This window comes from Gymnoscopelus braueri, assembly GCF_963280865.1.
Source record: "Gymnoscopelus braueri genome assembly, chromosome: 10".
Classification (NCBI taxonomy): domain Eukaryota; kingdom Metazoa; phylum Chordata; class Actinopteri; order Myctophiformes; family Myctophidae; genus Gymnoscopelus; species Gymnoscopelus braueri.
The window spans coordinates 17,825,254-17,853,170 of record NC_137611.1 but is presented as its reverse complement, the minus strand read 5'-3'; the positions used below and the strand labels follow the sequence as shown (position 1 = coordinate 17,853,170).

The following is a 27,917-nucleotide window of genomic DNA, read 5'->3' as shown; positions in this document are numbered from 1 at the left end:
AGCAGTCACATCTTTAACCAAAGTTAGATATGCAAGTAACAAGAGGCCCATAGAAATGTAGGACAATCATCACCAGTGGAGTAGCTAGTAAGTTAACTAACTTTATAGCTTACTTGCTTTGCTACTATCGTATCTTATCTCAGTTGCTACAATTGCTATGTACCGCTTGATGAGTTACACTATGTAACATAGACAGACAGACAGACAGATAGACGATCGATCCATCCATCAATCCATCGAGTCATAAGATATACAGAATTCAAGTCTGAGAGACACATTTAAATTAGACATTTTTATTACCAAGTACATTCAAACATTAGTATTTGATGACATTGTGGTTTCTTGATTCTTGATCTCTGGCAGTGGTCTTCTTACTCATCCATGTCCTTGCCCTGTAGAAGATATAGGAAATAAGTATTGAGTAAACATCTCATTTAATAATTGATTAAAAATCTAATTTGACTAAAGATCTGTCATTTACAACATAGCCATTTAGCTGACACCCTTCCAGAGCTACTCACAAAGTGAGTCAACAAACAACACGGTACATTTTGGTCGAGGAATTGAATTGCTAAGAAAACAAGTATTGTTTGTACTGCAGTTTGTACTGCAAGTACAAACAAGTATTGTTTGTACTTGGATAATAATAGTGGTAACTAGGATAACAAGTGGACCTTTAAAGCAACCCTACTGTATGTAACTTCTTAACAACTATATAGCATATTATGTCCCACAAAATTATAAAGTTACCTGTTTAAGCAATAACAATCATCCTTCCATAAATGTATAGACTCAGGGGAGTCCCTGCTAGGGGCTTGACTGTATTACTTTCATCCTGGCATATAATGCCAAGGCAAGGCAGAACTGCCAGTCAAAGCGAAGACTGGCCAATCACAGCGCGTCCTCGCCGGACATGCTTGCAGAGACTCTTGGGTAATGAAGTCAACGACGTTGGCTGCCATGTTTAAGTGGCCACTGATATCCCAAACTACATTGTGCTGCTTTAAATAACATAAATAGTCCCTGTAATCATCTTTTACCTTTCCACAGTCACGGCCCTTGCCTCTCATCTTGTTGACCTGCGACTCAGCGATGTCAGCGCGCTCCTCAGCCTCTTCCAGGTCATGCTGCACCTTTCTGAACCTAGACACGTGACAGTTGGCCTCCTCCTCCTGTAAGTTAGAGATTGTGAAATGTAACAAATTCCAGCATCTCCATTGTGACTATCACAGGAACTGTTATGGATTTTAGGTGATGGTCTAGGCCAGTGGTTCTCAAACTGTGGGCCGGGACCCCGGGGGTCCCCACATGATTGGGGGGGGTCCCCAGATGACAGTGAAGTGACAATTTAAGTAACCTTTTTAATAAAAAAAAAACAAAAAAGCAAAGAATATAAGAAAGAGGCAAAAAGTTTGAAAATAGCCAATCTAACGCGAGGAGTTGTGAGCTTGTATAGCTGCTATTTTCACCAAGTGTGGGGTCCCCAGTTCAAATATGATCATTTCGGGGTGTCCCCAGTTCAATTATGATTATTTTGGGGGGTCCCCAGTTCAAATATGATTATTTTGGGGGGTCCCCAGTTCAAATATGATTATTTTGGGGGGTCGCGGCCTGAAAAGATTGAGAACCACTTGTTGAGAACCACTTGTTCTAGGCCTATAATTGCATGATTATTACTTACAGCCTCCTCCGCCTGTCTCTTGTAGGCCTTCACTTTACACTGCAGCTTGTCCACCAGCTCCTGCAGTCTGTTAACGTTCTTCTTGTCCTCCTCAGTCTAAAATAAAGTGACAAATGTTTTATTTTATGAGCTGCTTGTACAGTTATGTTATTTTCATTCCCTTGTTTCAGATTCACAGACATGGGAAGTCTCATAATGTACCTGATAGGACAGCTCCTTCACTCTCCTCTCGTACTTGCGAACTCCCTTTATGGCATCGGCACCGTGTCTCTGCTCATTCTCGACTTCGGCTTCAAGCTCGCGCACCTGAGAAAGAATAGAGTGTGTAGCGTACACATATTATTAAGGTTGCAATAGTTTTTTTTTAATACGGTATGAAGACATGGCTATGTAAGTAAAGAAAGAACAACTCATACATTGATGTGCACTTAGTATTTAGATGTCAATCACGAAGGTCCTTGTTAATGGTACGATACAGTGTTCATTTCGTCGACTAAAACTATGACGAAATTATGTGCGTTTTCACTGACGAAAACGAAATAAAAACGAAATAAAAACTAAGCTATGATGACTAAAATGATGACTGAATGTACAGTATTATTGACAATTTCGTCAAAAAATTTAAACTAGACTATAATGTTATGGAGGGACTAGTGGAGAAGAGATCCAGCAGAACTAAGACATATCAGGACATAACTAAGAGATATTTAGTCAACTAAAACTAGACTAAAACTAAAACATTTCAGATGACGAAAATATGACTAAAACTAAAAGGAATTTTATTCAAAAGACTATGACTAAATAAATAATAAATAAATGTTCCGTCAAAATGAACACAATTAAAATTACCCTATGCTCAAGTTTCTGAAGCTGCTTCTTGCCACCCTTCATAGCCAGGTTCTCAGCCTCATTAAGACGATACTGCAGGTCCTTGACCGTGACCACCAGGTTATTATTCATCCTCTCCAGGTGAGCGCTGGCGTCCTGCTCCTTCATCAGCTCCTCAGCCATCATGGCGGCCTAAGATACGAGGGAACAGTTTTATATTATGTTTTTTATATATGTATTTTATTGTATCCATCCATTCATCTTCAACAGCTTATCCAGAGTAGGGTCAGGAGGGCAACAGTTTCAGCAGAGAGCTCCAGACTTCCCTTTCGCGTGCAACATTAGCCACTTCCCGAGGGGAATCCCGAGGCGTTCCAAGGCCAGTGTGGAGATATAATCCCCCTATCTGGTCTGCCATGTGGTCTCCTTCCAGTGGGACGTGCAGTGAGGACCTACCTAAGGAGACGCTTGGGAGGCATCCGTACTAGATGCCCGAACCACCTAAGCTGGCTCCTTTCCAAGTGAAGGAGTAACGGATCTACTCCGAGGCCCTCGCGGATGACAGAACTTCTCTAAGGGAGAGGCCAGCCACCCGTCTGAGAAAACACATTTCGGCCACTTGTATCTGCGATCTTCTTCTTTCGGTCATGACCCACACTTCATGACCATATGGTGAGAGTAGGAAAGAAGATTGCTCGGTATACCGAGAGCTTTGCCTTCTGGCTCAGCTCTATTTTTGTCACAACAGTGCAGTACAGCGACTGCAATACCGGTCCTGCTGCTCCGATTCTCCGGCTGATCTCCTGCTCCGTCCTCCCCTCACTCAAGAACAAGACCCCGACATACTTAAAGTCTCGTTCCCTACTTGGAGTGCACAATCCATCGATTTCCTGCTGAGAACCACAGCCTCAGATTTGGAGATCTTTTATTTTATTTGACCTTTATTTATACAGGTCCCGTTACAAGATACAAGATCTCTTTAACGAGGGAGCCCTGCTCAGGGTAGCAGCAATACAAAAACAATTAGGTATATGTATTTTTTATAAGATGATGTACTGTAATTATTTTACATTCTGCTTACATCAGTGATGGCCTTCTTGGCCTTCTCCTCTGCACTTCTGAATTCCTGAATAATTTCGTCCACCTCACCCTGGACCTGAGCCAGCTCAGCGTCAGTCTTCTTCTTGATGTGCAGAAGGCTTGTATTCTAAAGGAGAGAAAGAGCAGTTATTATCCAGGAGCTAGTGTCTGATTACCATGCAAATCTGAAGAAAAACATAATCTGAAAAGAGATCAAAGTAAGGAATGTTCTTCTCACCTGAGAGTGCAGCAGTCCTAAACGCTCACTGGCATCAATCAACTCCTGCTCTGCCATCTTGTGGACTCTGTCAGTCTGCTCGAGGGCACCTCTCAGCTCCTCAATCTCGGCCATCATCAGGAAGTTTCTGCGCTCTAGCATTGTGACTTGTTCCCTCTGGCCATCTTCAGCCTTGAGAGAAACCTCAAGCTGCAGTTGGGCATCCTGAGAAGACAGAATAATGAAATGTCATTAACTTTTCTGTGTGTGTTTTTTTTTGTAGTTCTGTTGTATTGATTCCACAGCTATGAAAACTACCTTGAGTTGTCCCTGGACAATTCTGTGTTGTTTCTGGGACTCAGCAGCCTGGCGGTTAGCGTGGCTCAGCTGAACCTCCAACTCGTTCAGGTCTCCTTCCATCTTTTTCTTGATCCTCAGGGCCTCGTTTCTGCTCCTGATCTCAGAATCTAGCTGGCTCTGCATGGCGTCAATGACTCTCTGGCTGTTCTTCTTTATCAGCTCCAGCTCCTCGTCCTTCTCTGTCAGCTTCCTGTCCACCTCACCCTTCACCTGGTTCAGCTCCAGCTGCGCACGAAGAATCTTCGACTCTTCGTGCTCCAAAGTAGTCTGGAAAGAGAATTCAGTTTTCATTTCAATAATTTTAGTGAATGGATTTTTTTCTTCACTTTTTTCACCATTGGTTCTCAAAGTGGGGTTCAGGGACCTTGAGGGGGTTCCAGGGGGTCCCCAGCAAAAGTAGTTGACATAGCATCACAATCATTTTAACCACTTTAGCCATTTATATGTTGGCTATTCAAAAATAGCAGCTCGACAAGCTCACAACCTGTCACTTCGTGCCACACTGCGAGCTTGTACATGTGCTATTTCTGAGAATTTTTTAAACATATGATTTTTTTTTTGAACATTTTGAATAATTTCGAATTTCTTTAACAACAATCTTCTCTGCTGGGGGTCCCTGGCACAATACCTTTTCAGATGGGAGTCCGTGGCCAATATGTTTGGGGGTCCCTGACACAAAAAAAGCTTGAGAACCACTGTCATAGACTATCGCTACAGATTAAGTTCTAAGACATACCTCTGCTTCCTCCAGAGCGGTCATGAGCTCAGCCTTCTCAGTCTCCATTGCTTTCATGGCCTTCTCCAACTCGTGGATGCTCTTACCAGTCTCACCAATCTGTTCAGCCAGGTCGCCAATCTCATCTATTTAAATAGTTAAAAAAAGAAAAGAAAAGATTTATGTAGGCCTATATATATATATAATATGCAAAAGTGTATACTTTATCATGGGACTACTGCATTACTCCAATTCATTACTAATGGTAAAGTTTGCTCTGAACTTCAGACTCACTCACTGGTCTTAATTTACAAGGCTGATCTGGATCTACAGCATTGCCTGAGTATCTTTGTAATGATATATATATTTTTACAAGTAAGACGCGCGAACGCGGGAAGCGAACGCAGCTCGAAAATGACATAGCAAGAAGAAACGTAAAACTGTCCTCAAACTAAGGCGTTTTCAACTTGCCATCCGGCCTAAAATATGCACAAATGACATGGAATTCTTAGATATCCCAATAGATGAACTCGTCTAGATGCTTTTAGATGTGTTATCTTTGACTGTAGCTGCTATATTTCTCTCAGAGGAGTGTAATTAGTCACCCAGGGGCAGGCGGATTTCAGCCACACTGTTGCACTCTGAGATCTGTCAGCAGCCAATGAGAGCGTGAGTCACATGGGGGCGCGGCTGCACACAGGCAGTGCACACAATACTGCACACACAATACACACAAAAATACACACACACAACCCGAGCACGGTTTCATAGTAAGCTCCACTTGAGCGGAGGCGCGCCTCCTTCCGCTGCGTTCGCAAAAAGACTACCGTTTACTATCTATGCTCCCAGGATTTAGTCGTACTGATTGTCCACAATGTACATACTGAGATTGGTGAAAAGGCATTTATGCAATCTGCTCCCTCTACATGCAATTCTATACAAAATGTGCTTAAATTTGATCTCACTGCCAGCTTTTAAATTGTTGATGAATAATTTAGTGATGAACTCTCTCCTGCCTATGTTATTCTGTGTTTATTAATGATCACCACTTTATTTGATACTGTGTAAATGTTTCCTAAAGGTAATACACCTTTATGTACAGTTTGTCTTGAACTGCTGCCTACTCTTTCTTAGCCAGGTCACCCTTGCAAAAGAGATTTTTACTGAGTTTCTTTGTTTTGCCCCTGAGTTTCTTGTTTTTGCCCCTGATTAAATAAAGTTTTAAAAGTTAAAAAGTTTTGCTTCTGTTAAACCATTTAGACCTGTTACACCTGGGAACAATCTGGGAACACCTCTGTGTCATTTTAGTTGTTGCTATATATTGCCGTTGTTGGGCAAAAACCTCTTATCTCATTTGAACTTTTTGTGTTTTTTTGTAAATTAATGCCCTACTTGATCATACTACAGTGTCACACAAAAGCATCAAAAGAAGCAGATCTACAAGCTCGAAACGCAGCGCGAAGCAAAGCGGTTTGAGCTTGTCGATCTGCTACTTTTGCTACTTTTGAATTCGAATCCCGAAGAGACGGACAGAGAAGATATAGTTTTAAGTTTTTCAGAAAACGTAGGTAGGATTTAGAAGGCGTTTTTAGAATCTGCCTCGGGTCTTAATGGGTTAAAGTCATGGTCCTTACGCTGGAGGTTCTTGTTCTCCCTCTTCATGGTGTCCAGCTGATCCAGAGCCTCCTCATAAGAGTTCCTCATCTTGAAGAGCTCAGTGCTGAGAGTGCGGGCCTCTTTCTGAGCACCCTCCAGCTCACGCTGTGCCTCCTCAAACTTCTGCTTCCACTCAGTCAGAACCTAGAATGAACAGATTCATTGTTAGGAAACAGTTAAAGGTGTTTTAACAATACACTTTTTGAAATAACACTTTAATCAAAAAGTAATGAAACATTTAATTTATGTTGTTTATTTAATATCTAACAGGACCAAAATGTTAGTACTACTTAAATAAATGTGATGATGCCTGCACGCGCCTGCACTGTGACTTATTTTGGCAGTCCTCAGTTTTCAAACCTTGTCAAAGTTCCTCTGCTTCTTGTCGAGGTTGGCAGCCATGCCGTTGCTCCTCTCAACATCGATCATGAGGTCCTCCACCTCACCCTGCAGTCTCTGCTTGGTCTTCTCCAGAGAGGCACACTTGGAGTCCACAGCCTCGATCCGCTCCTCGGCCTCCTGAAGGCGCTGTGCAAGCTTCTTCCTGTTTAATGGAACAAAGCAGCAAAGTTGGATAAGCTGATGATTTTAGGAATAAGTACAGTACTTACAGTAAATGTTACTTAGTTACTTTACACCACTGCAGTGAATTAGAATTGACGTTTCCTGGTAACGTTTATACGTACTTGGCCTCCTCGAGCTCCTCTGTACGCTGGATAGCATCGGTCTCATACTTGGCTCTCCACGCAGCCACCTCATCGTTGGCCTTGGACAGGCTGCGCTTCAGCTCCGCCTTGGCCTCCTGCTCCTCCTCGAACTGCTCCCTGAGCAGATCGACGTCGTGACGGGAAGACTGCAGACCGTGAGCGAGAGCGTTCTTTGCCTTGGCCTCCTCGTCTATCTGCCTCGTCAGCTCCTCAACCTGCTGGGCGTAGACCATTCTACCTCTTGTAAGCTGGGAGACAAGGGTTTCCTTCTCCTCCAGCAGGCGACCAAACTCACCTGGGAAAAATAAATACAGTAAGTATTATACATTAGTCATGTCAGTTTTTAAGGTACATTTTACTGGATGACAATCAAACCGTTGTGTGTAAAACAATTAGAAATCGTTTAAGCAGAAACATACTAAAGGTGATTAGTTCAATGATAATTTCTTTTAACATTACTTTGAAAGATAGACTTAGTTGGTGGCTGTGCAGATATTGGTAATGGCTGAAAACAAACTTTTACTTACCATTTTCAGTCAAAAGTCTTGCTCTCTGTGTATTAAGGTCATTATTCTGGCGTAGAGTCTCGTCGTTCTGTGCCATGAGTTCACAGAGTTGGTCCTCAAAGGTACGACAGATCTTCTCCAGGTTGCTCTATGTCAGCGAAAATCAAAATGGTAAATGTTCTGCCTTCTGCTGTGTTTGTTGTCAGCACAGTCTGGCAGAGTCTGCCGCACCAACATTCCACAGCACAACGCATCTTGAATCTTGTTTCAGAACTACTAGGTGGAGCCTGCTGGTGATGATTGGCTCCTGTGTTGGTGGACTCTACTATGAAGCTGGCTGTCCCCAGTTCCACAGATGTCTTCCTCCTAGCCAGCCTCCAACCACACCAATCCTTTCTGTCTCTATGTTTGCCTGTGTTTTAGATTTTGTGTAAACGTGATATAGTGTACAGCGGGTGGGTGGCCTTTCTTTCCCTGTTTAGTTTGTTCATGTGTTTCTTTAGAGTAGGTAAGATCTATGTCCTTTTGTTTTTGCTAAAGGTATAAGCATCGGATTTTCTTGCTTCAATGTGCAGGGGGGCCCACCCGAGGTAACTTACCCATGTGTTTTCAAACTATACAATAAATGTTTTTCTTTGGGATTTTAAACTGGTATTGACTGGCTGTGTTTGGGGACCGGAAAGGAGGGAGTACATCATTTTGTGTTACACCTGGTGACCCCTAGAAGGGGTCGTAACATAAATTGTGTTGTATACAAGTAGAAGTATAGAAGGTGAGATATGTCCTCACCTTGTTTTTAGCCACAGCTTCCATGTTGCAGGCCATGTCGTCAATCTCCATTTTAAATTCGTATTTCTCCTTCTCCAGTTTCTGCTTGACACGCTGCAGGTTGTCGATCTGCTCGCCCAGCTCGGCCACGCTGTCCGCCTGCTTCTTGCGGAGAGCGGCGGCGATGGCCTCATGCTGCAGGGTGGACTCCTCCAGGTCGCGACGCAGCTGCTGGAAGTCAGCCTCGCGCTTCTTGTTCATCTCGATCTGAGCGGTGGTGGCTCCGCCGGACTCGTCTAGCTTCTCGCTGATCTCCTCCAGTTGCCTGGCAAAGTCAGACCTTTGCTTCTCAGCCTTGGCTCTGGCAGCACGTTCAGCCTCTGTCTCCTCCTCCAGTTCCTCAATACGAGCCTGTTGTAGAGAAAGAAAAAGGTTTACTTGTGCACGTGCCTTGACAAATATTAATGGCATCTAAGCTTTTGTCAGCATATCAACTTTTTTGCCTTTTTGGTACACTTTTCCCTATTTTCTCCCCGGTTCAGTCATTGCCAATTCCATACTACCACTTCCAACATCCCTAATGCTGAGGAGGAGGTAGACCACCACGTTTCTCCTCAAGGTTATAAGATGCTTTTTTCCCACCTGACAACAAGGAGGTTCACCAGGAGTGTATGCAGAGATGACAGACTATTTCCCCCAGATCCCCCCACTGAGCAGATGCCCATACCAACAAGCAGATGTCAGGGTGTGAGTGCAGTGACATTTTAATCACCTACCTGGAGTTCTTTAATCTTCTTCTGAAGCTGATTACTCATGGACTGCTCATCCTCAATCTTGCTGTGGAGCTGGCTGTTTTCAAAGTCTTTCCTTTAAAACACAATGAACACACGTTAACAAAATGTTTCCAGGGAGGTTGTGGAGTTTACGGATAGCTACAAGTTCCTGGGAGTGCACCTGAACAAACAACTGGTCTGGACTGACAACTCTGTTGCCCTCTACAGCAAGGGCCGGAGTAGATTGTTCTTTCTGAGGAGGCTGAGGTCCTTTGGTGTGTGTAACAGGATGCTGCGTGTGTTCTATCATGTCTGTAATGGCTAGCTCTCTCTTCTTTGCGATTGCATGCGGGGGGGGGGGGGGGGGGGGTTGCATTAATGCCGGGGACACGAGCAACCTGAACTGGCTGGTCAGGAAAGCTAGCTCCATCGTGGAAGGAGGTGATGCCGTTAGCTATGAAGAGGTATAACAAGGATCATGTTGGTACTAATTGCTCGATAACGAGCAGTCCAATACTGTATGCTTATGTGTGTTCTCTTGTATCTGTCTTGCACTATGCTAGGATCGCCGAGGGTGTATTATAGTGTTGTAAATATTGTATATTGTATGCTGCATCTTATGTCTCTCCATCATGCTGTATCTACTGTACTTTTTTTCTCCTTGCCCTAGCTGTAACCTGTTCTTAACCGCTGTCTTTGGCGCCTGAATTTCCCTGCGGAATCAATAAAGATCTTATCTTATCTTATCTTATCTTATCTTATCATATCCTTTTGATTTGATCATACTTTTTCAGTCTATCGTCAGATTGTTGCTTGTCGTTTTCCAAGTCCATCGAGTTTTCTTGATTCAGCTTCAGGTCACCCTCAAGCTTTCTCTTGGTCCTCTCAATGTCCATACGGAGCTTCTTCTCTTGCTCCAGGGAACCTTCAAGCTAAATATCCGTGATAAAAAGCACATAAATAAACAAATACATAATAAATGCACTTGCATGGAGTATTGGCTCAATTTATGAAACTATTATTGACGCTTACATCATCCACTTGCTGTTCAAGCTTAAACTTGGCCTTGCTCAGAGTGTTGACTTTGTCCTCCTCTGATTGCAGATCATCCAGTGCATGTTGATGATACTCCTGGAGAGCCTTCCTCTCCTTGGTCAGCTTGGCAATGCTGTCATCCTGAGAAGCCATCTCCTGTGTCACATTCTTGACCTGGAAGGAGGATACAAAAAAAAGTTGAGTTCACTGAATGATTTGCTTAGTTAGTTTTACTAACTTACTACTACTTAGTTCAGGGGTCTTCTCAGGGGTCCTCAGAGTTACTACAGGCCAAATCTTTGTGTTATAGGATATATATTGTTTTTACTTTAACCACTTGAACCCTAGCATCTCTATTCTGAGGAGAACTTTAGCCCAAAACAGCAGATCTAGAAGCTCACAACGCCTCCCACTGTATACAATATAGTACTAAGTATTGGGTGTTTAAGTCGTTAAATGTCTGAAAATACACATTAACATGAATCCAACACAACACTGATGATAGTGCTGTCAAACAAGTCTATGAAGCTATTAATGAAATCTATGAAAAGTTTAATCTGCACCACAATTTTATACAATATTGGGTGGGGTCCCTGTTTCATCTCTCTCTCAGCTAAGGGGTCCTTGGTCTGAAAACAACGTTGAAGACCACTGACTTAGTTGTTTGAATGTATCAGCGGTGGAAGAAGTGCTCACATTTAAGTTAAAGTACTAATACCACAATGTAGAAATACTCTGTTACAAATAAAAGTCCGGTGCTAGAAATGTACTTAAGTAAAAGTACCAAAGTATTCGCATTAAAATATACTTTGGTACTGAAAGTAAAAGTAGTCATTTTGCAGAATGTCCCATTTCACAAGTTTCCAAATGTATAAAAAGGCTTTGAAAACAGCAGATCGACAAGCTCACAACGTGTCGCAAAGCGACCGTTGAGAGCTTGTCGATCTGCTATTTTCAAATTGCCTAAGCATGCATAGGGTTGAAGTGGTTAATGCGTGTTTTGTAATAATAATCAAAATCTACAAAGTAACTAGTAGCTAAAGTTTTCAAATAATTGTAGTGGAGTAAAAAGTACAATATTTGCCTCTGAGACGTAGTGGAGTAGAGGTAAAAGTATTGAAAATTGGAAATACTTGAGTAAATGTACTTTGCACCACTGGAATGTATTCTAACCTTGTTCTCGGTAGAGTGCTTCTCCTTCTCGACTTTAGCCAAAGTGAGCTCCAGGTCATCGATGTCTCTCTTCAGCTCAGAGCACTCGTCTTCCAGTTTCCTTCTCTTAGCAGTCAGCTCAGCGTTCATTTCCTCTTCATCTTCAAGCCTCTCTGTCGTTTCCTTGAGCCTGGCTTCCAGCTGAATCTTACTTTTGATGAGTCCTTCACATCTCTCCTCAGCATCAAAACTGTTCTCTGACTCCTGCATTTACAAAAAGAATATTCAGTATTTTTTTATGGATAGGTCGCTCCCTCTTTCATGCGTACCCTGCAGGTTCATATCTTTAAAGAGAATTATGCATACGAATAAAGTGGTTACTTGTGTCGTAAAGTTCATCCGTCATCTCCAATTCTCAGCCTCTCACGTCTCGCCTTGGTGGCGTCGTAATGCCTGATTTATACTTAGCTGTATGCCCAAAACGGCTATTTTTGTGTAGTTTTTCGTCTAGTTTTAGTTTTAGTCTAGTTTTTATTTGTTGAAGAAATTGTCAATATATTTTTGTCGTCATCATAGCTTTGTTTTTATTACTTCTTTTTTTTGTCAGTGAAAAAGGGTAGTCAACGAACCTTTTTCGTCATAGTTTTAGTCGACAAAATTAACACTGTTTGTGAGCAAAAATGATGTTGTAATTAGTTAACAGTTAAGTGCTGTGGTCACTCACAGAGGCCACTTGCAGCTGCAGCTCATTCTTCTCTTGGAGCAGAGAAACCATCTTCTCCTCCAGATCCGTCTTCTTAGCCAGTGCCTTGGCCAGGTCAGACTTGCATTTCTCAAAGTCCTCCTTCATGTTCGACAGCTCCTTCTCGGTCTCAGCGCTCTGAAGGAGGGGCTTGATCTTGTAGTAGATCTTCATCCATGGCCAGTGTTTGACGTTCATGAAGGAGCGGATGTTGTACTGGATTGAGTAAACAGCCTCTCTAGAAAAGTGAGAAATGAAATTTAATAACCGATTATTTCAAATATTTTACTATTACCACTATTCCGCATGGTTTTGTTCTGTTAGCTTATTATTGAGTGAACATGTATTATTTTCTTGCCTCTGTGCCACCATTTTCACAAACTCCTTCCTCATGAGGAACCCACGGCACATAGCTTGGGTCATGGACACAAGAGTGGTCAATTTGTCGTCTCTCATTTCCTCAAGGGTTCCCAGCAGACCAGCTTTGAAGAACACCTGTCAAAAGATTTATTACAGTTATCAGCTATTATATAGAAAAAATACTTGTCTTTATACATTTGATGATTAATTGAGCTTTTGAATCTTGCTTTTGCAAATCTATTGCTTGTATGCTGCAATACCTTGGTGTGTCCAAATTTGTACTGAGTGTGGTCAATATCAATGGAGCCCAGGAGCTTCTCAGAGGCCTTCTTGTTGTCAATGAACTGTCCCTCAGGGATGACACTGGCATTCAGCACCTTGTATCTAATAAGAAATACATTGTTTTTAGAATTATGACTGAACCACATTGTCTTAACATTTGACCCATTAAGACCCGATTCCACAAATGTCTTCTAAATCCTAACAAGTTTCTATATCAGTGGTTCTCAAACTTTTTCGTGTCAGGGACCCCCAAAATGATATGTATTTGGCTGCCGACCCCCATCTCAAGATATTTTGTTCCAGGGACCGCCCAGAAGCAAAGATTTTAGTTAAAAATGTTCGCTTTAAAAAATATATTCAAACATTTGTACACATTTCACGATTTTTCAGCAGATCTACAAGCTCATAGCTTGTATATCTGCTATTTTTGAATATTAGAAGTATACAATGATGGTTAAAGTGGTTAAAATCTAAAATGATGCAGATGCTTTCCCGGTTTTAATGGGTTTTAACTGGCTCAGCAATGTTTCCTTAATCACACCTCTGCTTGAAGTCTCCATACTGAATCCTGCTGGGAAAACCTTTCCTGCAGATCCTGATACCTTCCAGCACACCGTTGCACCTGAGCTGGTGTATAACCAGGAAGTTCTGCATAAGACCTGAAATGAAAATTTACAATATTTCTTCCTGTACTAGTATCACTTATTTTGCATGTGTATGTGTTTATACAAAACAATACTTCACCTGGAGTCTTGTTCTCGTTGGGAATCAGGCAACGCACGAAGTGAGGATGAGTGCTCCTTAAGTTGGTCATCAGTTTGCCAAGGTTTTCCTAGATGGTAATTATTACATTGGAGACAATTAGCATATTGTTGTCCTCATTCCATGAGAAGTTGTATCTGTAGTTTGGACAGTTCGGTTTCTTCTTACCCTGAACTGAGAGGACACCGTCTGCATGGAACCTCCCTTCCTCTTGCCTCCCTTGCCTCCCTTGCTGCCAGCATCAGCAGCTGAAAGTGCAAAAATGAGAATATTAGGGATGGGCATTTATTAGATTGTCTTGTGTATGATACAAAAGACAGTATTCAAGTAAGTGTTTAGAACAGGGGTCTTCAACGTTTTTGAGCCCAAGGACCCCTTAGCTGAGAGAGAGATGAAGCAGAGAGCTCCCACAGTACTACTACATATTGTATAAAATTGAGTTGCAGATTAAACATTTTCATAGATTTCATAGATGGCTTCATAGACTTGTTTGACAGCACTATCATCAGTGTATGTTGGATTTATTGTATTTTCCGACATTTAACCACTTGAACCCTCAATACTTAGTAAACTTGACCTTTCATTCTGTACTTTGTCTGCTCTTTTTTCCCCCTCCTACACTTTGTCTGCTCTTTTTCCCCCCTCCTACACCAAACCTCTTTGCCAAAATAGCCGATGTGAGCATGTAGATCTGCTATTTTCGGCTAAAGTTCTCCTCAGAATAGGGATGCTAGGGTTCAAGTGGTTAATGTAAAATATAATTATCCTATCACACAAAGATTTGGTGGCCCCCCCTGTAGTATCTCTGAGGACTCCCTAGGAGTCCTGGACACCCCTATTGAAGACCCCTGGTTTAGAAGATATATACCTTCACCAACACTGGCGTACAACAGAGACAGCAGTTTGACGGAGGACTTCTGGTACAGCTGTATGACAGAGTCGTTCAACGGGTCCTTGTTCTTGTCGAGCCAGCCAGAGATGTTGTAGTCCACCGTGCCGGCGTAGTGGACCAGGGAGAAGTGGGCCTCCGCCTTGCCCTTGGCGGGCTTGGGCTTCTGGAAAGCGTTGCACTTTCCGAGATGCTGATCGTACAGCTTGTTTTTGAAGGTAGTATTTGAGGCCTTGGGGAACATGCACTCCTCCTCGAGGATGGAGAAGATACCCAGGGGCTGTTGATTGATGGGAGATTGGGTAAAACAGTGAGTAAAACAATGTCTTTTTTTTATTCTTTAAACAATGTCTTTAAGGAGCGGCAGTGTCTCAGGAGGTAGAGTGGCCGGTTTGATCCCGGGCTCCCCCAGAGTTAGTGTCGAAGTGTCCTTGAGCAAGATACTGAACCCCTAATTGCTCCCGATGAGCAGATTGGTGCCTTGCATGGTTTCCTCTGCCATCGGTGTTTGAATGTGTGTGTGAATGGGTGAATGTAATGCACAATCGTTATAAAGCACCTCGGATAAAAGCGCTATATAAATGCACCATTTCATTGTGTTTAACCCATTAAAACCGGGAAAGCATCTGTGTCATCATGTAGCAGATCTACAAGCTCAAATCGAGCATGCAGATCTGCCACTTTTGATGCTTTTGTGTGACACTGTGGTATGATCAAGTAGGGCGTTAATTTACCAAAAAGCGCAAAAAGTTAGAATATGGAGATGAGAGGTTTCTGCCCGACAGCAACGATATAGTAACAACTAAAATGACACAGATGCTTTCCCGGAATCAAAGGTATGACAACGTATCAGGCTTTCCAGGTCTAAATGCTAAATAGGTTGATGGGTTAACTGACCTTCTCAATGAGCTCAATGCAGGCAGCCAGGTCCATGCCAAAGTCAATGAACTCCCAGTCAATGCCTTCTTTCTTGTACTCTTCTTGTTCCAGAACAAACATGGTGTGGTTGAAGAACTGCTGCAGCTTCTCATTGGTGAAGTTGATGCACAGCTGCTCCATGCTGTTGTACTGTTTACATATAGACGAAGAAGTGTTACAATAGTTAGTATTACAGGTGATGCACAGCTGCTCCATGCTGTTGTACTTTACCAGTGGCGGAAAGTCGTACTAAGTACATTTACTCATGTACCACAATTTGAGGTATTCTTTACTTTGCTGGAGTATTTCCAATTTTCTGTACTTTTACTTATACTCCACTACCTCTCAGAGGCAAATATTGTACTCCACTACAATTATATGAAAACTTAAGTTACTTTGTAGATTTTGATTATTACAAAACATACATTAACCACTTCAGCCCTATATACATTTCGGCCATTTGAAAATAGCCGATCTACAAGCTCAAGCTATTGATACTTTTACTTAAGTAACAAAATGGAGTGCTTTTTCCACTACTGCTGTTTACATAGATGAAGAATATTCATTAAAGTGTTACAATAGTACGTATTACAGGGGATGCACACAGTATACTTGTATTGATCCCAAAGGGGAAATGTGTTCTTATTAGCAACTGAGCAGCTAGTGATATCTTTTTTTAAAATTATATATGAGACCATTGGAAAAACTTTGAACAGATACTCTATTATTGCAATACTCACATCAAAGATTTCAAAGCCAGCGATGTCCAGCACACCAATGTAGTAGTTTCTCTGTTGTTTGGTGTCCAGCATCTGGTTGATACGGATGACCATCCACAAAAACATTCTCTCGTAGATGGACTTGGCCAGAGCAGAGACTGAGTTTGAGACCTGGAACACAGAAAGAAGTTGTTTCACGAATGCCAAAATCGGATTCATATCAGTCCACAGATATGAATTAAAATTTTGAATTGCATGTTGTACTGTACGTAGTACAGTATCTCACCTGTGGCACAGTCTGGCCTTTGGTCACAAACTCATTGCCGACCTTTACTCTTGGGTAACAAAGACCCTTGAGCATGTCAGCAGAGTTCAGGCCCAGCAGGTATGCAATTTTGTCAGCACCTGTATGAATTAATTAAGTACATTGTTCGTCAGATACACACTAGAGTAATGTTAATAGCAATGATCGTCTCAACCCTCTGCTAACAAAAGATATATATATATATATATATATATTATGAATCAGTGTTATTGAACACCCTTGACGTCTGTGTGTAGGTTTTACAAATATTGAACCAATGAAAAATATTAAAACGCACTTCTAGACTAAACCTCCTCAAACTGACGGTCAAACCACCCAATCTCCACATTAATGGTCAAAAACCCCCCTGACTGCACTTGAGCTGTATTTGGGTAAAGTGATGATAATATAAGGACACATTCAAGTATATCAGACAATGTATAAAGTCACCATACCAACTTTGATGAGGCAGTAAATAGTTCTTTTTTGTTCACTTCCTGAAAAGTTTATATTTTGGACATAGCTGGACAGCAGAGATATGTATTAGGTTTCACTTACTCTCACTGCCATCAGGCTCAGCCTGCTCCTCGCGCTGCTTATTCTTGAACTTCATGTTACCATGGTGGAGAACAGCACCGGTCAGTTTGTAGATGCCCATTTTCTCATCGCCAGTAAAGCCCAGGATATCAATGGCAGCCTAAAGAGTAATTATTTTGTGAAAAAAAACTTTAAAAAAAACTTAACCCTTTAAGACCTGTGGCGATTCTTAAAAATACATTCCTTGTGACTGAAGGTAATTATCTCCATACCAGATGATTCAGCAGTAAGGAGTAACGTCATTAGCTATTCCATATAATGATGTCATCAAGGAATGACATCACAACATCGTCATCACATCCAATACAATTGTCCTTTTAAATGTTTTATTTTCTATTTTCCAACAGAACTCCCTTCAGCAAATTGTAGCAACAACATCCCCTGCCTTCTAACCTCTTCTGTAAATTAGTTGCTCTGATTCTCAGTGGTGCTGGTGTGTGAAATGTTTCACTGGACGATACATCTGAAAGGAGGACATGGGAATTACTGCTGCGCTGCTGTGGCAGTCGGACACAAGGTGTACTCATTTAGAGGTTACAGTAACAGTAACATGAACAACAGTGGTCAGATTGAAGTCTACATATTGAAGACTGTGTCTCTACGCTGGGTGAAGTTGGCTCCAGTGACAACTGGAAGAGGAAAACGTCCCCTTGAGGTCCCCTGCACGCGCAGTCACCACACTGCTGCTCTGGTGGAAGATATGGTCTATGTCTGGGGGGGGATTCCTTACTGTAACGTGCTTTATTCATTTGACGTCGACAACCACAGATGGTCCAAACCCAATATTTCTGGTACTGTTCCAGAGGACAGGCACTGCCACTCAGCCTGTGTCTTGAGGAAGGTCATGTATATTCATGGAGGATACAACCAGCTGACTGGACGCAATAATCACATCTACAAGCTGGACACCACCACAATGGTCTGGTCTTTAATTAACACCAGAGGAACACCACCACCTGCTTCAACAGGTCATTCTGCCACCATCATCGGGACTAAGATGTTTGTATTTGGGGGCTACGGGGGGGGGGGATACTACAACAACATCAGAGTGTTTGACACAGAGACCAACTGCTGGCTGAGCACACCTTCTGCACAGATTCTTCCAGAAGGACGCTGTTGTCATTCAGCCTTTGACTACAATGGAGAGCTGTACATATTTGGTGGCAACAAGGACAACCAGAACTTCAATGATCTGTGGAAATTCAATCCACAAACCTGCTCATGGAAGAAGGTTAAGCCCAAAGGAAAAGCCCCGTGTGGGATATCTAGGATTGTTTGTTGCATGGTGGGAGATCGTATTATCGTCTTTGGACTACGGCCCATATCTGATTACCTGTATATCTTAGATGTAATGTCTAATCTGAAGATGTTATGCAAGCTAGCAGTTATTCAGTACCGTCTGGAGCAGTCAGAACTCCCACATAACATCAGGTGGGAACTGGCTGTCATGACTGCCAACAATAACTGAAAACAACATAGAAATGTTGTTGGATTTTTCAAAAATAGCAGATCTACAAGCTCATAGCGCGGCACTCGGTGCCGCGCTATGAGCTTGTATATCTGCTATTTTTGAATAGCCAAAGAAACCTAAAGTGACATAGATGCGTTCCAGGTCCTAATGGGTTAATTCATAGTTTGAATTCCTTTTAGTTTTTTGATTTGTAAAAAATACTTACATCGGTAGCATCTAACTCTTCACAGTCATTAATACTGGCCACAATGATCTGACCCTGACTGCACATTGGGAAATCATATGGGTTGTTGGTGATAAGAGTCATCTCTGTTGAGAAATACACAACCATGTTAGTAAATCAATACATTCGGTATAGTGCAGGCCAATTCATTCATACATCATTTCTATGACTTACCAATGAGCTCCGGCTTGTGGTTGGTCATCATCTGATAGAAGATGTGGTAACCTCTCTCATCTGGAAGCTGGAATGTCACTCTAGACTTTTCTAGCAGATCTTTAAAGGTTTGAGGCACAAAAAGTGAGCTGTTGTTTTGCTTTTTACAAATTAGCATTTACATTCTCTTAAAATATTTTAGGCAATACTCACAGGTCTCAATGTCAGCACTAGCCAGTTTTCCAGAGCTGCCAAAGTGAATTCTGATGAATTTACCCTATATGGAAGACAATTATCATTTTGCTGAAGCGATTATCGAAACTGAAAACAGAAACAGTGAAGAAATGAAACGTTTAAAAATATTTGGCATAATGGAACTTACAAAACGGGATGAGTTGTCATTTCTCACGGTCTTGGCATTACCGTAGGCCTCTAGCAGAGGGTTAGCAGCAATAATCTGGTCCTCCAGAGAGCCCTGTGTGTTGATGGTTGCAGAACACATGTTTATTCATCTGAACACTTAGTGGAAGACAGTCAGTCAAATGAAATGTTGAGCACAGAAATAATGTGAAATTCCAGATCAGTGCGTGAGTGCCTGCCTGCGTGCGTGCGTGCGTGCGTGCGTGCGTGCGTGCGTGCGTGCGTGCGTGCGTGCGTGCGTGTGCAGTATGCTGCATGCAAAATATACATACATTTTGGGAGTCCTTGAAATAAAAAAAGTTTGAGAACCACTGATATTATAGCAACATAAGTTTTTTTTTGTTTAACTGTTAGGATTTAGAAGACATTTGTAGAATCCCCAGAAGCAAAGATTTCAGTTAAAAATTTTCACTTTAAAAAACATATATATTCAAAGATTTGCACAAACTTTCACGATAGAAAATAATTGCAGATCTACAAGCTTGTAGCTCTGCTATTTATTTTTGAATAGCCCAAAGTATAAAATAATGGTTATAGCTAAAATCTAAAATGACACAGTATATGTTCCGGGTTTTAATGGGTTAATGAGGACATTTCAATGAATTTTGATGATTGAGATTGAAGTTTTATATTGTAATCAGCAAAATAATGGCACCTGTCGTTTTAAACCTGTGATCATGCTGAAAGCTGAATAAACATAAACATGAATAATCTCAATAAGCTGCTCAGACTGCAGTTGGTTCATACCTTCATTTTGCTCTCAGACTTCTTCTTGTCTCCTCCAGCTACAGCAATCGTAGCAAAGTACTGGATGACACGTTTTGTGTTTACAGTCTTTCCAGCCCCAGATTCACCACTATACAGAAGAAGAAGAAGACATGTTTTATCTTTTACCGTCTAATGAACAAAAGGCCATGCTTATTTTACAATAAAACATGACTAATTAGAATTGACAATTAGAACATGATGTAGAACTGACAATATGCATTTTGCGAATTTCAAACACGTACGTGATCAGGACAGACTGGTTTTCTCTGTCTGCAAGGTCAAGAAAAGTTCATGTTAAGAAAAACATATATTTATTTGATTAATTTAAGAAATTAGCAGTAGCTGCTTAACGCTTGCTGTTTATGTAACACGTACCAATGAGCATGTTCTGATAGGCGTTGTCAGATACAGAGAAGATGTGGGGTGGGGCCTCCATGCGCTTCTTTCCTCTGTAGGCAGCCACTACCTCTGGGTCGTACACTGGCAGCATCTTGTAGGGATTTACAGTGGCACAGAATAGGCCAGAGTAGGTCTGTGGGGAGATGATTGATTAGTCCCGACCCACAGGTTGAAAACCACTGTGATCAATCTAATGTCATTATACTCTATGCATTTAATTGCTTTGAAGTTTCTTACGTAAATCATCCATGCCGCATAACGCTCTTTGAGGTTATACAGCACAGAGGCTTCGTTGAGGTGGGTCATCATGGCCATGTCCTCAATCTTGTCGTACTTGGGAGGGTTCATTGGGCTCACATCATCCTCTTTCACCGTTACAGTCTGAAAGTTGCAGGATAAGATTAGTTATACAACACAAAGTGCACAAAACATTATGAAAGTTATAACAATGTTCCATTGATGGAGTGTTTTACTGAATGTCTGATGGATATTAATGGTATGGTACCTCTTGGGTGTCAAGGATTTTGACGGTGACTTTGCCACCCTCCTTACTCAGCATTGTGGCCTTAACGAACAGCTCCTTGGGATGTGTCACATAGCAGGCAGTCTTGGCATCAAAAGGCTTGGTCTGAGCCTCAATCCTCTCCCTCTCTGGCTTACGGAGGTAAATGGCGGCTTTGCCATAAATGGCCATTTCCGCGTCCGTACTCATGGTGGCGGTTTATAGAGGTTTCTCTGAAATAACAAAAAGCAAAGCTCTTATGTGCTCTTCATGTGGGATCCAATCCAAGTTTATGGATTAAAGTTCTCAGTCGCCACGACTGATTTTATTTGGATTCCATAGAAGCCAGCATGTCTTCTATGAAAACATGTTGCGCAGCGAAAATAGCCGATCTACAAACTTGTAGATCGGCTATTTTCGGTAAAAAACTAAACAAGATTAGAGCATTTGAAGTGGTCAAACTAGCAATATGTTCAGAAGCATCTTCCATAAAAACCCTAACCCTCCTCGGCTATTCCATAACAGCAAAGGTTAAAGCCTCAATCTGTAATTTCTTCACCTGGTTGATATGTAGAACAGCAGGAACAATAATACTAAAACATCATAATTTTACATATTGTGTTTATTAAGCGCTATTATGGGGGGGGGGGCTCCTTTCACGCTGTTTCACAAATCGCACATTAGGACTGAAAATGTTTCAGTCCTGAGATTTTATTTTGCTTTAATCCATGCAAGTTTCTTCATTAGTTCATCGATATCCAAAATTGCATGCAACCAAGCTAAGCTACATTAACACAGGAATGGAAAAGTCAGCCTAATTTCATTTCCAATGTAAGATAATGAATGTTAACTGCTCTCCATAATCAAAACAAGAGTAAGTATCACTCACCCTTGACAGGAAACGAATAGATGTAGCTGCTCAAGAAGTAGGCCTACCTGAGAAGAAAGGAGCAGTTTTTTTTTACTTTTGGATCTACCGGTACATAAAACCTTTCTCATCTGAGTGTTACAGCAGCTTTGACACATGCCATTCTTAACCATTTTCTAATGCCTTCTTTGCAGTTACTGGGATTTTGGAGAAATAAAGTTGCAACAGTAATGAAAACCTTTAAGACTAAGTCACAGTAAAATAAATGAAACCATACTGAACTCTTTTCTTCTGTGGCAGTGTGGTGGAGAAGCAATTACCTTTCAACTGGAGCAAGCTGTTACCCTGGACCTGTGCCTTCTGTTTCTCCAGGACCCCTTATATATGGGTATGCTAAACTGCCAGCAGCTGAAGCAACACTGCCATGTTTGGTTGTTGGCAAACTGGATCTGAAAAGGTAAGCTCAGTCACGTGGCATTTTATTTCACATAACCGTTTCCCCTGGACAGAACATCCTACATTTGAAGAATAATTTAACCTCATCCTATAAATCCATGCCAATAATGTTTTACATTGTTGATCTGCCATTGTTCTGGGATCATTCTCTCAGGCACCTTTCATTAACATGAATAGAAGCATTATTATATATGATAATAGCATTCATTTTCTTTTTTTACATCCTTTAACATACTGTTACATGTTAAAGGACGACTTCACCGATTTTCAACCTATCTTCATATAATTGGTCCTCACTAATGCTCATGATAAAATGGTAAAAAAAAAAAAGTCTACTCCGTCTGTGTCTCAGAGGAGGGCTGTGGGCAGTTCAGAGTCCCGTCTACCAGTGACATCATCAATGGGGAATCCAAGCTAATAGAAACTGCAGGCTTTCTATTCCTGGAAAGTTGCAATGCAATAATCATGCCTAACGATGATGTCACTGGTAGACGGGTTTCTGGACTGTCCACAGCCCTCCTATGAGACACAGACCAAGTAGAAAAAAATTGTACCATTTTATCATGAGTATTAGTGAGGACCAATTATATGAAGATAGGTTGAAAATCGGTGAAGTCGTCCTTTAATGTAAATTTTGTAAAAGTTTTGTTTGGTTGCGTATTTTCCGTGCACAAGTGGGAAATGAGTGTAATGCATTGCACTTACTGTAATACAGTGCTAACTGCCAAAACATGTTTCATGAGAATTCTAATCTATGTTGTATGCTGAGTCTGTAAAGTCTTCTACTGAATGCCATAGAGGCTCTGAACTTAACAAAACATTCATAATTGTTATGACTGCATGTTATTTATGTCACTTTGATTTCATTTGTTCTAGCTCAGCATTACTACAATAGATGGCTGGTCTGTCTCCTTAATGCACATCCAGCAAGTAATTAAGGGAAGTTCTCTCACAACTATGTGGAAAACATGCTAAAACAATTTCTGCCAAATTAATAGAATGTATTTCTTTAGATTGTTCATATGATGGTATTATAGTGATTCTGACACCTCTCCTTTGTTCTGACACATCACAAGCGATCGTGTTACACTCACTTGCTGAAATTACGGCCAACAGGACAAGCAAGGTTAAAGGGTCAACAGCTGATGGTCAATAGTGTTTGTTCTTCTTTGTCTTGTTTGAGTAGCTCTAGTATATTATTCTTAGAACAAATGCTTTCCAACACAGGGGAGGTATTTTCTGTCTTTCTGAACAGGAGCTTTATATATTGTTAGATTTCATAATTTAAAATAGACTAATACAATCTTTATTGTGTTTTGCTAATGTGAGAGAGGGCAATGAAATAAGAATACATTATTAATTTAAAGACATTTTATAAAAATGTTGAATACTTTAGCAAGTGGAGAAAATGACACAATTGTTGTTCATGAATGCAAATTACTTGTTGAATCGGACTCTATCTGGAATGCCTTACTATTTAATCCAACGCATTTGTTTGAGCTGCACCTCAGTATTGTTTCTAGAAATGGAGACATGTTGGGAGGGCATCAGCTGAAATCTGTTGCTTCCAGTCTTCAAACTTGTTCTTTGGAAATGTGGGCATTCAGGATGAAATAGACAAGAATCTGACAAAACAGACAACAAAAGCGTCACAAATCATCATATTACCATACATGTTGGTACCTCTCCCACAGCAGAGTCATACAGAATGCTGTCTTTTGTGAAGGTGTGATCTATCTCAGAGTCAGGCATTTCAGGAGCCCTTGATCCTTTGGGTGTGGTGTTGGGGGTGTCCCTTTGGTCTGATTCTGAAGGGTGAGAGACCACCTGGGCTAAAATGTATGAAAGAATATAATATTTATATATATATATTTTACATACATCCAGCTATTATAATACTTATACTTATACTTATACTTATAACTTATAACTTATAACTTATAATAAAAAATAAAAACATATTTTAGTATGTATAGGTCTCAATGGTCTCAATGTATAGTATAGGTCTCAATGGTCTCAATGGTCTCAATGGTATAGGTCTCAATGGTCTCTGTTTTGGAAAAGAAGAGAACATACAGCAACAGCTGATGCCAACAGCTGATGAAACCCTGGGAAATGTCTTACAATGCCTCCCTCTCCTTTCCATTAGCGATGTACCGATGGCAGGTTTTTTCCTTCCCGATACCGATTCCGATGCCCACAACTTGTGTATCGGTCGATACCGAGTACCGGTCCGATACCCGTGTGTAATCTAAACAAATCTAGGACAGTGGTTCTCTAAGTGGAGTTCAGGGACCATCTGGGTTCCTTAAGGGGGTTCCAAATGGACCCTTACAGGTCTGTAACTCTGAGAGTGTACAAATGGAACCAAATGGACCCATAAGGGTCCATTTGGTTCCATTTGTACACTCTCAGAGTTATGGGGGTCCTTGAGATTAAAAGGTTTGAGAACCGCTGATCTAGGAATAAATCAAAATTCCATTGATAATTAGTGCAGCTACAAGTTGTTAAAATAATGATGTAAATAGTGCAGTAAGAGTTTAAACCAGTCGTGCAACATCAACTGAAGCATTCAAAATATGACTGTAAATAAAATATCATCATGTGATAAATTACGTGGTATCGGATTGGCATAGACTGGCATACTCGCCGATACCAATACCAGCATTTATAGCAGTATCGGCAGCTTTTCTGATACTGGTATCGGTATATTGGGACAAGTCTACTTTGCATAGGTCTTCCCCAGATGTAGGGCTAATATGAGTACAGTGAATAGATGTCCCGGTTTGGCCGGAATTGTCCGGTTTCAGGCTGGGTGTCCCAAGTACGACAAATATCTATAAACATTAAAATGTCTCGGTTTTCAACATTCACTACCAAAATGTGCTAGTTTTCACCACACTTGTAAGCTTACAAAAAGACGTTTATCATGTTCTGTTGAAAGGTGCAGTCTCAGCACTAAATGTGCTGAGATAATTGTCCCCATCCTGATGAAAACATCAGGTGAAGATAGAAATACGATTAGAAACCAATGTAAAATGAATTGTCAAACGTAACGAAAATAGCCGATCTACAAGCTCAATAATGAATAATGAATTGGTCAGTGCGAAGAAATTAAACATGTAGTTTATTCAATTGTGGTACATTCTTACAGCATAAATAATATTTTGACAGAAGCTGCCTTTAAATGGATTCAGTTTTTCCCCCCATTAGCTAATCTCATATTTGTACAATCATTAATTCACAGTTGACAAACTTTTCTTTGTGAAGAACCTAACTGTATTACAAAACAATGAACACTATACAATGAATTTACAGCTGCACATTCTTGAAGAATTAAGTACTTTCTTTGGCAGAGTATGTAGATTTATGATGGTGCATTTTATGTACCCTTACTGCACAGTATGTTAATTTATCACATTTGCATGATGTTATTTTCAACATAAATACATTCCTTATGAAATCTGTAAATCATAGTGTACTACAGTATGTACAATCCACCATGTAAGCATTATACACATTTTAAGTTATTCTTTATATATTCTTTACAATATTTTAACAAAATAACAGGTCAGTGACAACATTTAGTCAAAGTATGTCAAATAAACCATGTGAACCAACAAAAAGACAAAAAATATTTACTGTCCCTAGACTTTTCTTAACCGTATAATATACCAGTGTAAATAAAGGCACAATGTTGTCTTTTAAAGATGTATTCTTTGGCATGTGTATGCTTTATTTCAGATATGTGTGTTTTTCATTGTAGAGAGACAAGAAACCAAGGGCAAGAGAGAGGAGAGACAAGAGTCAGATTCACAGTCACACCCAAGGAATCTTACAAGGAGCATGGTGTGTGTGTGTGTGTGTGTGTGTGTGTGTGTGTGTGTGTGTGTGTGTGTGTGTGTGTGTGTGTGTGTGTGTGTGTGTGTGTGTGTGTGTGTGTGTGTGTGTGTGTGTGTGTGTGTGTGTGTGTGTGTGCGCGGTGTGTGCGCGTGTGCACATATACGTGTACATATGCATATACATATGCATATAAAAATACATATACAGTGTCACCCAGTTCCAGTTTGTGTTCCTCACAGCTATTGCTCCAAGCTTTATAATATAGGACAGTATCGTCCACACCTGAGTGCTTCCATGGAGTCTTGTGATTGCAGTACACTCCCTGCAACACTAGAGGGCCTGGCAGCCTGTGTCACAGCAGAGGACTCCCCCTCAGGATGCACTCTGCTCTCTGACAGCTTAAACTCCACTGATGTAAATGAAGAAAGACTGCTATTTTTCTTTGGCCAGGTTTTACTGGTGTCAATGGTGGGTGAGACCTTGACACCCTTTGTTTTGCTACCGCATGTGTCTCCGTTCCTACTTTTGACACTGACATCATCCAAAAAGGGGTCTGAGTCACTCCCGTGTGGCATATTGTAATAGGCACACTTAGGAGTTTGAGGCTTTGCCATGTCTTCGAGCTCTGATGAAGATATGACGTCAAGGGGTCTGTGCTGTGCTGAATCATCAACCTCGCCGGTGTTCTCCTGACATGAATCTATAGATGTTGTGTCTTCATTTCCATACATTCCCAGATTGTCACTGGAGATCGGAGGAGAATTTCGTATAAGGTGGTTTTCCTTGAGGAGCCACCTACCTTGATCAATTAGAACCCCGTCATTTGAGTCCGCCTCTGTGGAGACCAAGCAGGCTCTTTGAAGGCTCCATGTATGTCTTTAATGAGCTTGCTGAGCTGTAATTAGACAGATCATCCCCTAATGCTTTTGTCCCTGAGTCATAAGTGGAGAACCCACTTTTTTAATGTGGGCCTTTCTGATATATTTCCTTGTGACAATTTTGAGTTGAAGCTCCCCCCACTTTTTAATGTGGGCCTTTCTGATATATTTCCTTGTGATAATTCTGAGTTGGAGCTCCCCCCACTTTTTAACGTGGGCCTTTCTGATATATTTCCTTGTGATAATTTGGAGTTGGAGCTCCTCCCACTTTTTAATGAGAGCCTTTCTGATATATTTCCTTGTGATAATTTTGAGTTGGAGCTCCCCCCACTTTTTAATGAGAGCCTTCTGATATATTTCCTTGTGATAATTTTGAGTTGGAGCTCCCCCCACTTTTTAATGAGAGCCTTTCTGATATATTTCCTTGTGATAATTTTGAGTAGGAGCTCCCCCACTTTTTAATGTGGGGGTTTCTGATATATTTCCTTGTGATAATTTGGAGTTGGAGCTCCCTCCACTTTTTAATGAGAGCCTTTCTGATATATTTCCTTGTGATAATTTTGAGTTGGAGCTCCCCCCCACTTTTTAATGTGGGGGTTTCTGATATATTCCTTGTGATAATTTGGAGTTGGAGCTCCCCCCACTTTTTAATGAGAGCCTTTCTGATATATTTCCTTGTGATAATTTGGAGTTGGTGCGCTCCATGTTAGTTCTCCTATTGGTTTATCACTCATATGCCTTGCACCTGTGTAGTTTGGAGACTGACTCTCTGAATTAACAGAGAAAACATCTAAAGATCCTTGAGTCTTTGTCGTATACACCGCTGTATGGAGTCTCCGGCCTATACTCAGATAAATCTGAATCTAAATCTGTATTTGGGCTTGG

The 27,917-nt window shown here is 41.1% G+C and overlaps 1 protein-coding gene and 1 pseudogene across 2 annotated transcripts in view; both read right to left on the bottom strand.

The window, feature by feature from the left end:
• Nucleotides 1–371: 371 nt before the first annotated feature.
• Nucleotides 372–21,197, bottom strand: LOC308093409 (myosin heavy chain, fast skeletal muscle-like; annotated as a pseudogene). The gene is made up of 37 exons: nucleotides 20,991–21,197; nucleotides 20,723–20,866; nucleotides 20,462–20,618; nucleotides 20,329–20,356; nucleotides 20,066–20,174; nucleotides 19,281–19,373; nucleotides 19,112–19,175; nucleotides 18,728–19,018; nucleotides 17,013–17,151; nucleotides 16,437–16,555; nucleotides 16,172–16,321; nucleotides 15,411–15,581; nucleotides 14,493–14,793; nucleotides 13,793–13,872; nucleotides 13,607–13,694; nucleotides 13,404–13,521; nucleotides 12,841–12,964; nucleotides 12,579–12,715; nucleotides 12,203–12,458; nucleotides 11,500–11,742; nucleotides 10,324–10,500; nucleotides 10,078–10,223; nucleotides 9,295–9,385; nucleotides 8,540–8,929; nucleotides 7,772–7,898; nucleotides 7,224–7,539; nucleotides 6,898–7,081; nucleotides 6,516–6,681; nucleotides 4,903–5,027; nucleotides 4,125–4,433; nucleotides 3,828–4,031; nucleotides 3,591–3,716; nucleotides 2,531–2,701; nucleotides 1,883–1,987; nucleotides 1,682–1,777; nucleotides 1,041–1,172; nucleotides 372–392 (listed from the first exon to the last, which is right to left on the bottom strand). The product of its transcript is annotated as a myosin heavy chain, fast skeletal muscle-like (transcript).
• A 2,867-nt stretch (nucleotides 21,198–24,064) lies between these two features.
• Nucleotides 24,065–27,917, bottom strand: part of LOC308093408 (oxygen-regulated protein 1-like) — a gene marked incomplete at both ends in the record, with an annotated part of 9,144 nt that continues 5,291 nt past the window's right edge. The window contains 2 exons of the mRNA XM_080439744.1: nucleotides 24,065–24,119; nucleotides 26,437–26,989. Of these exons, the coding sequence (XP_080295870.1) occupies nucleotides 24,065–24,119; nucleotides 26,437–26,989 (608 nt within the window). The remainder of the gene's footprint in view (nucleotides 24,120–26,436; nucleotides 26,990–27,917) is intronic.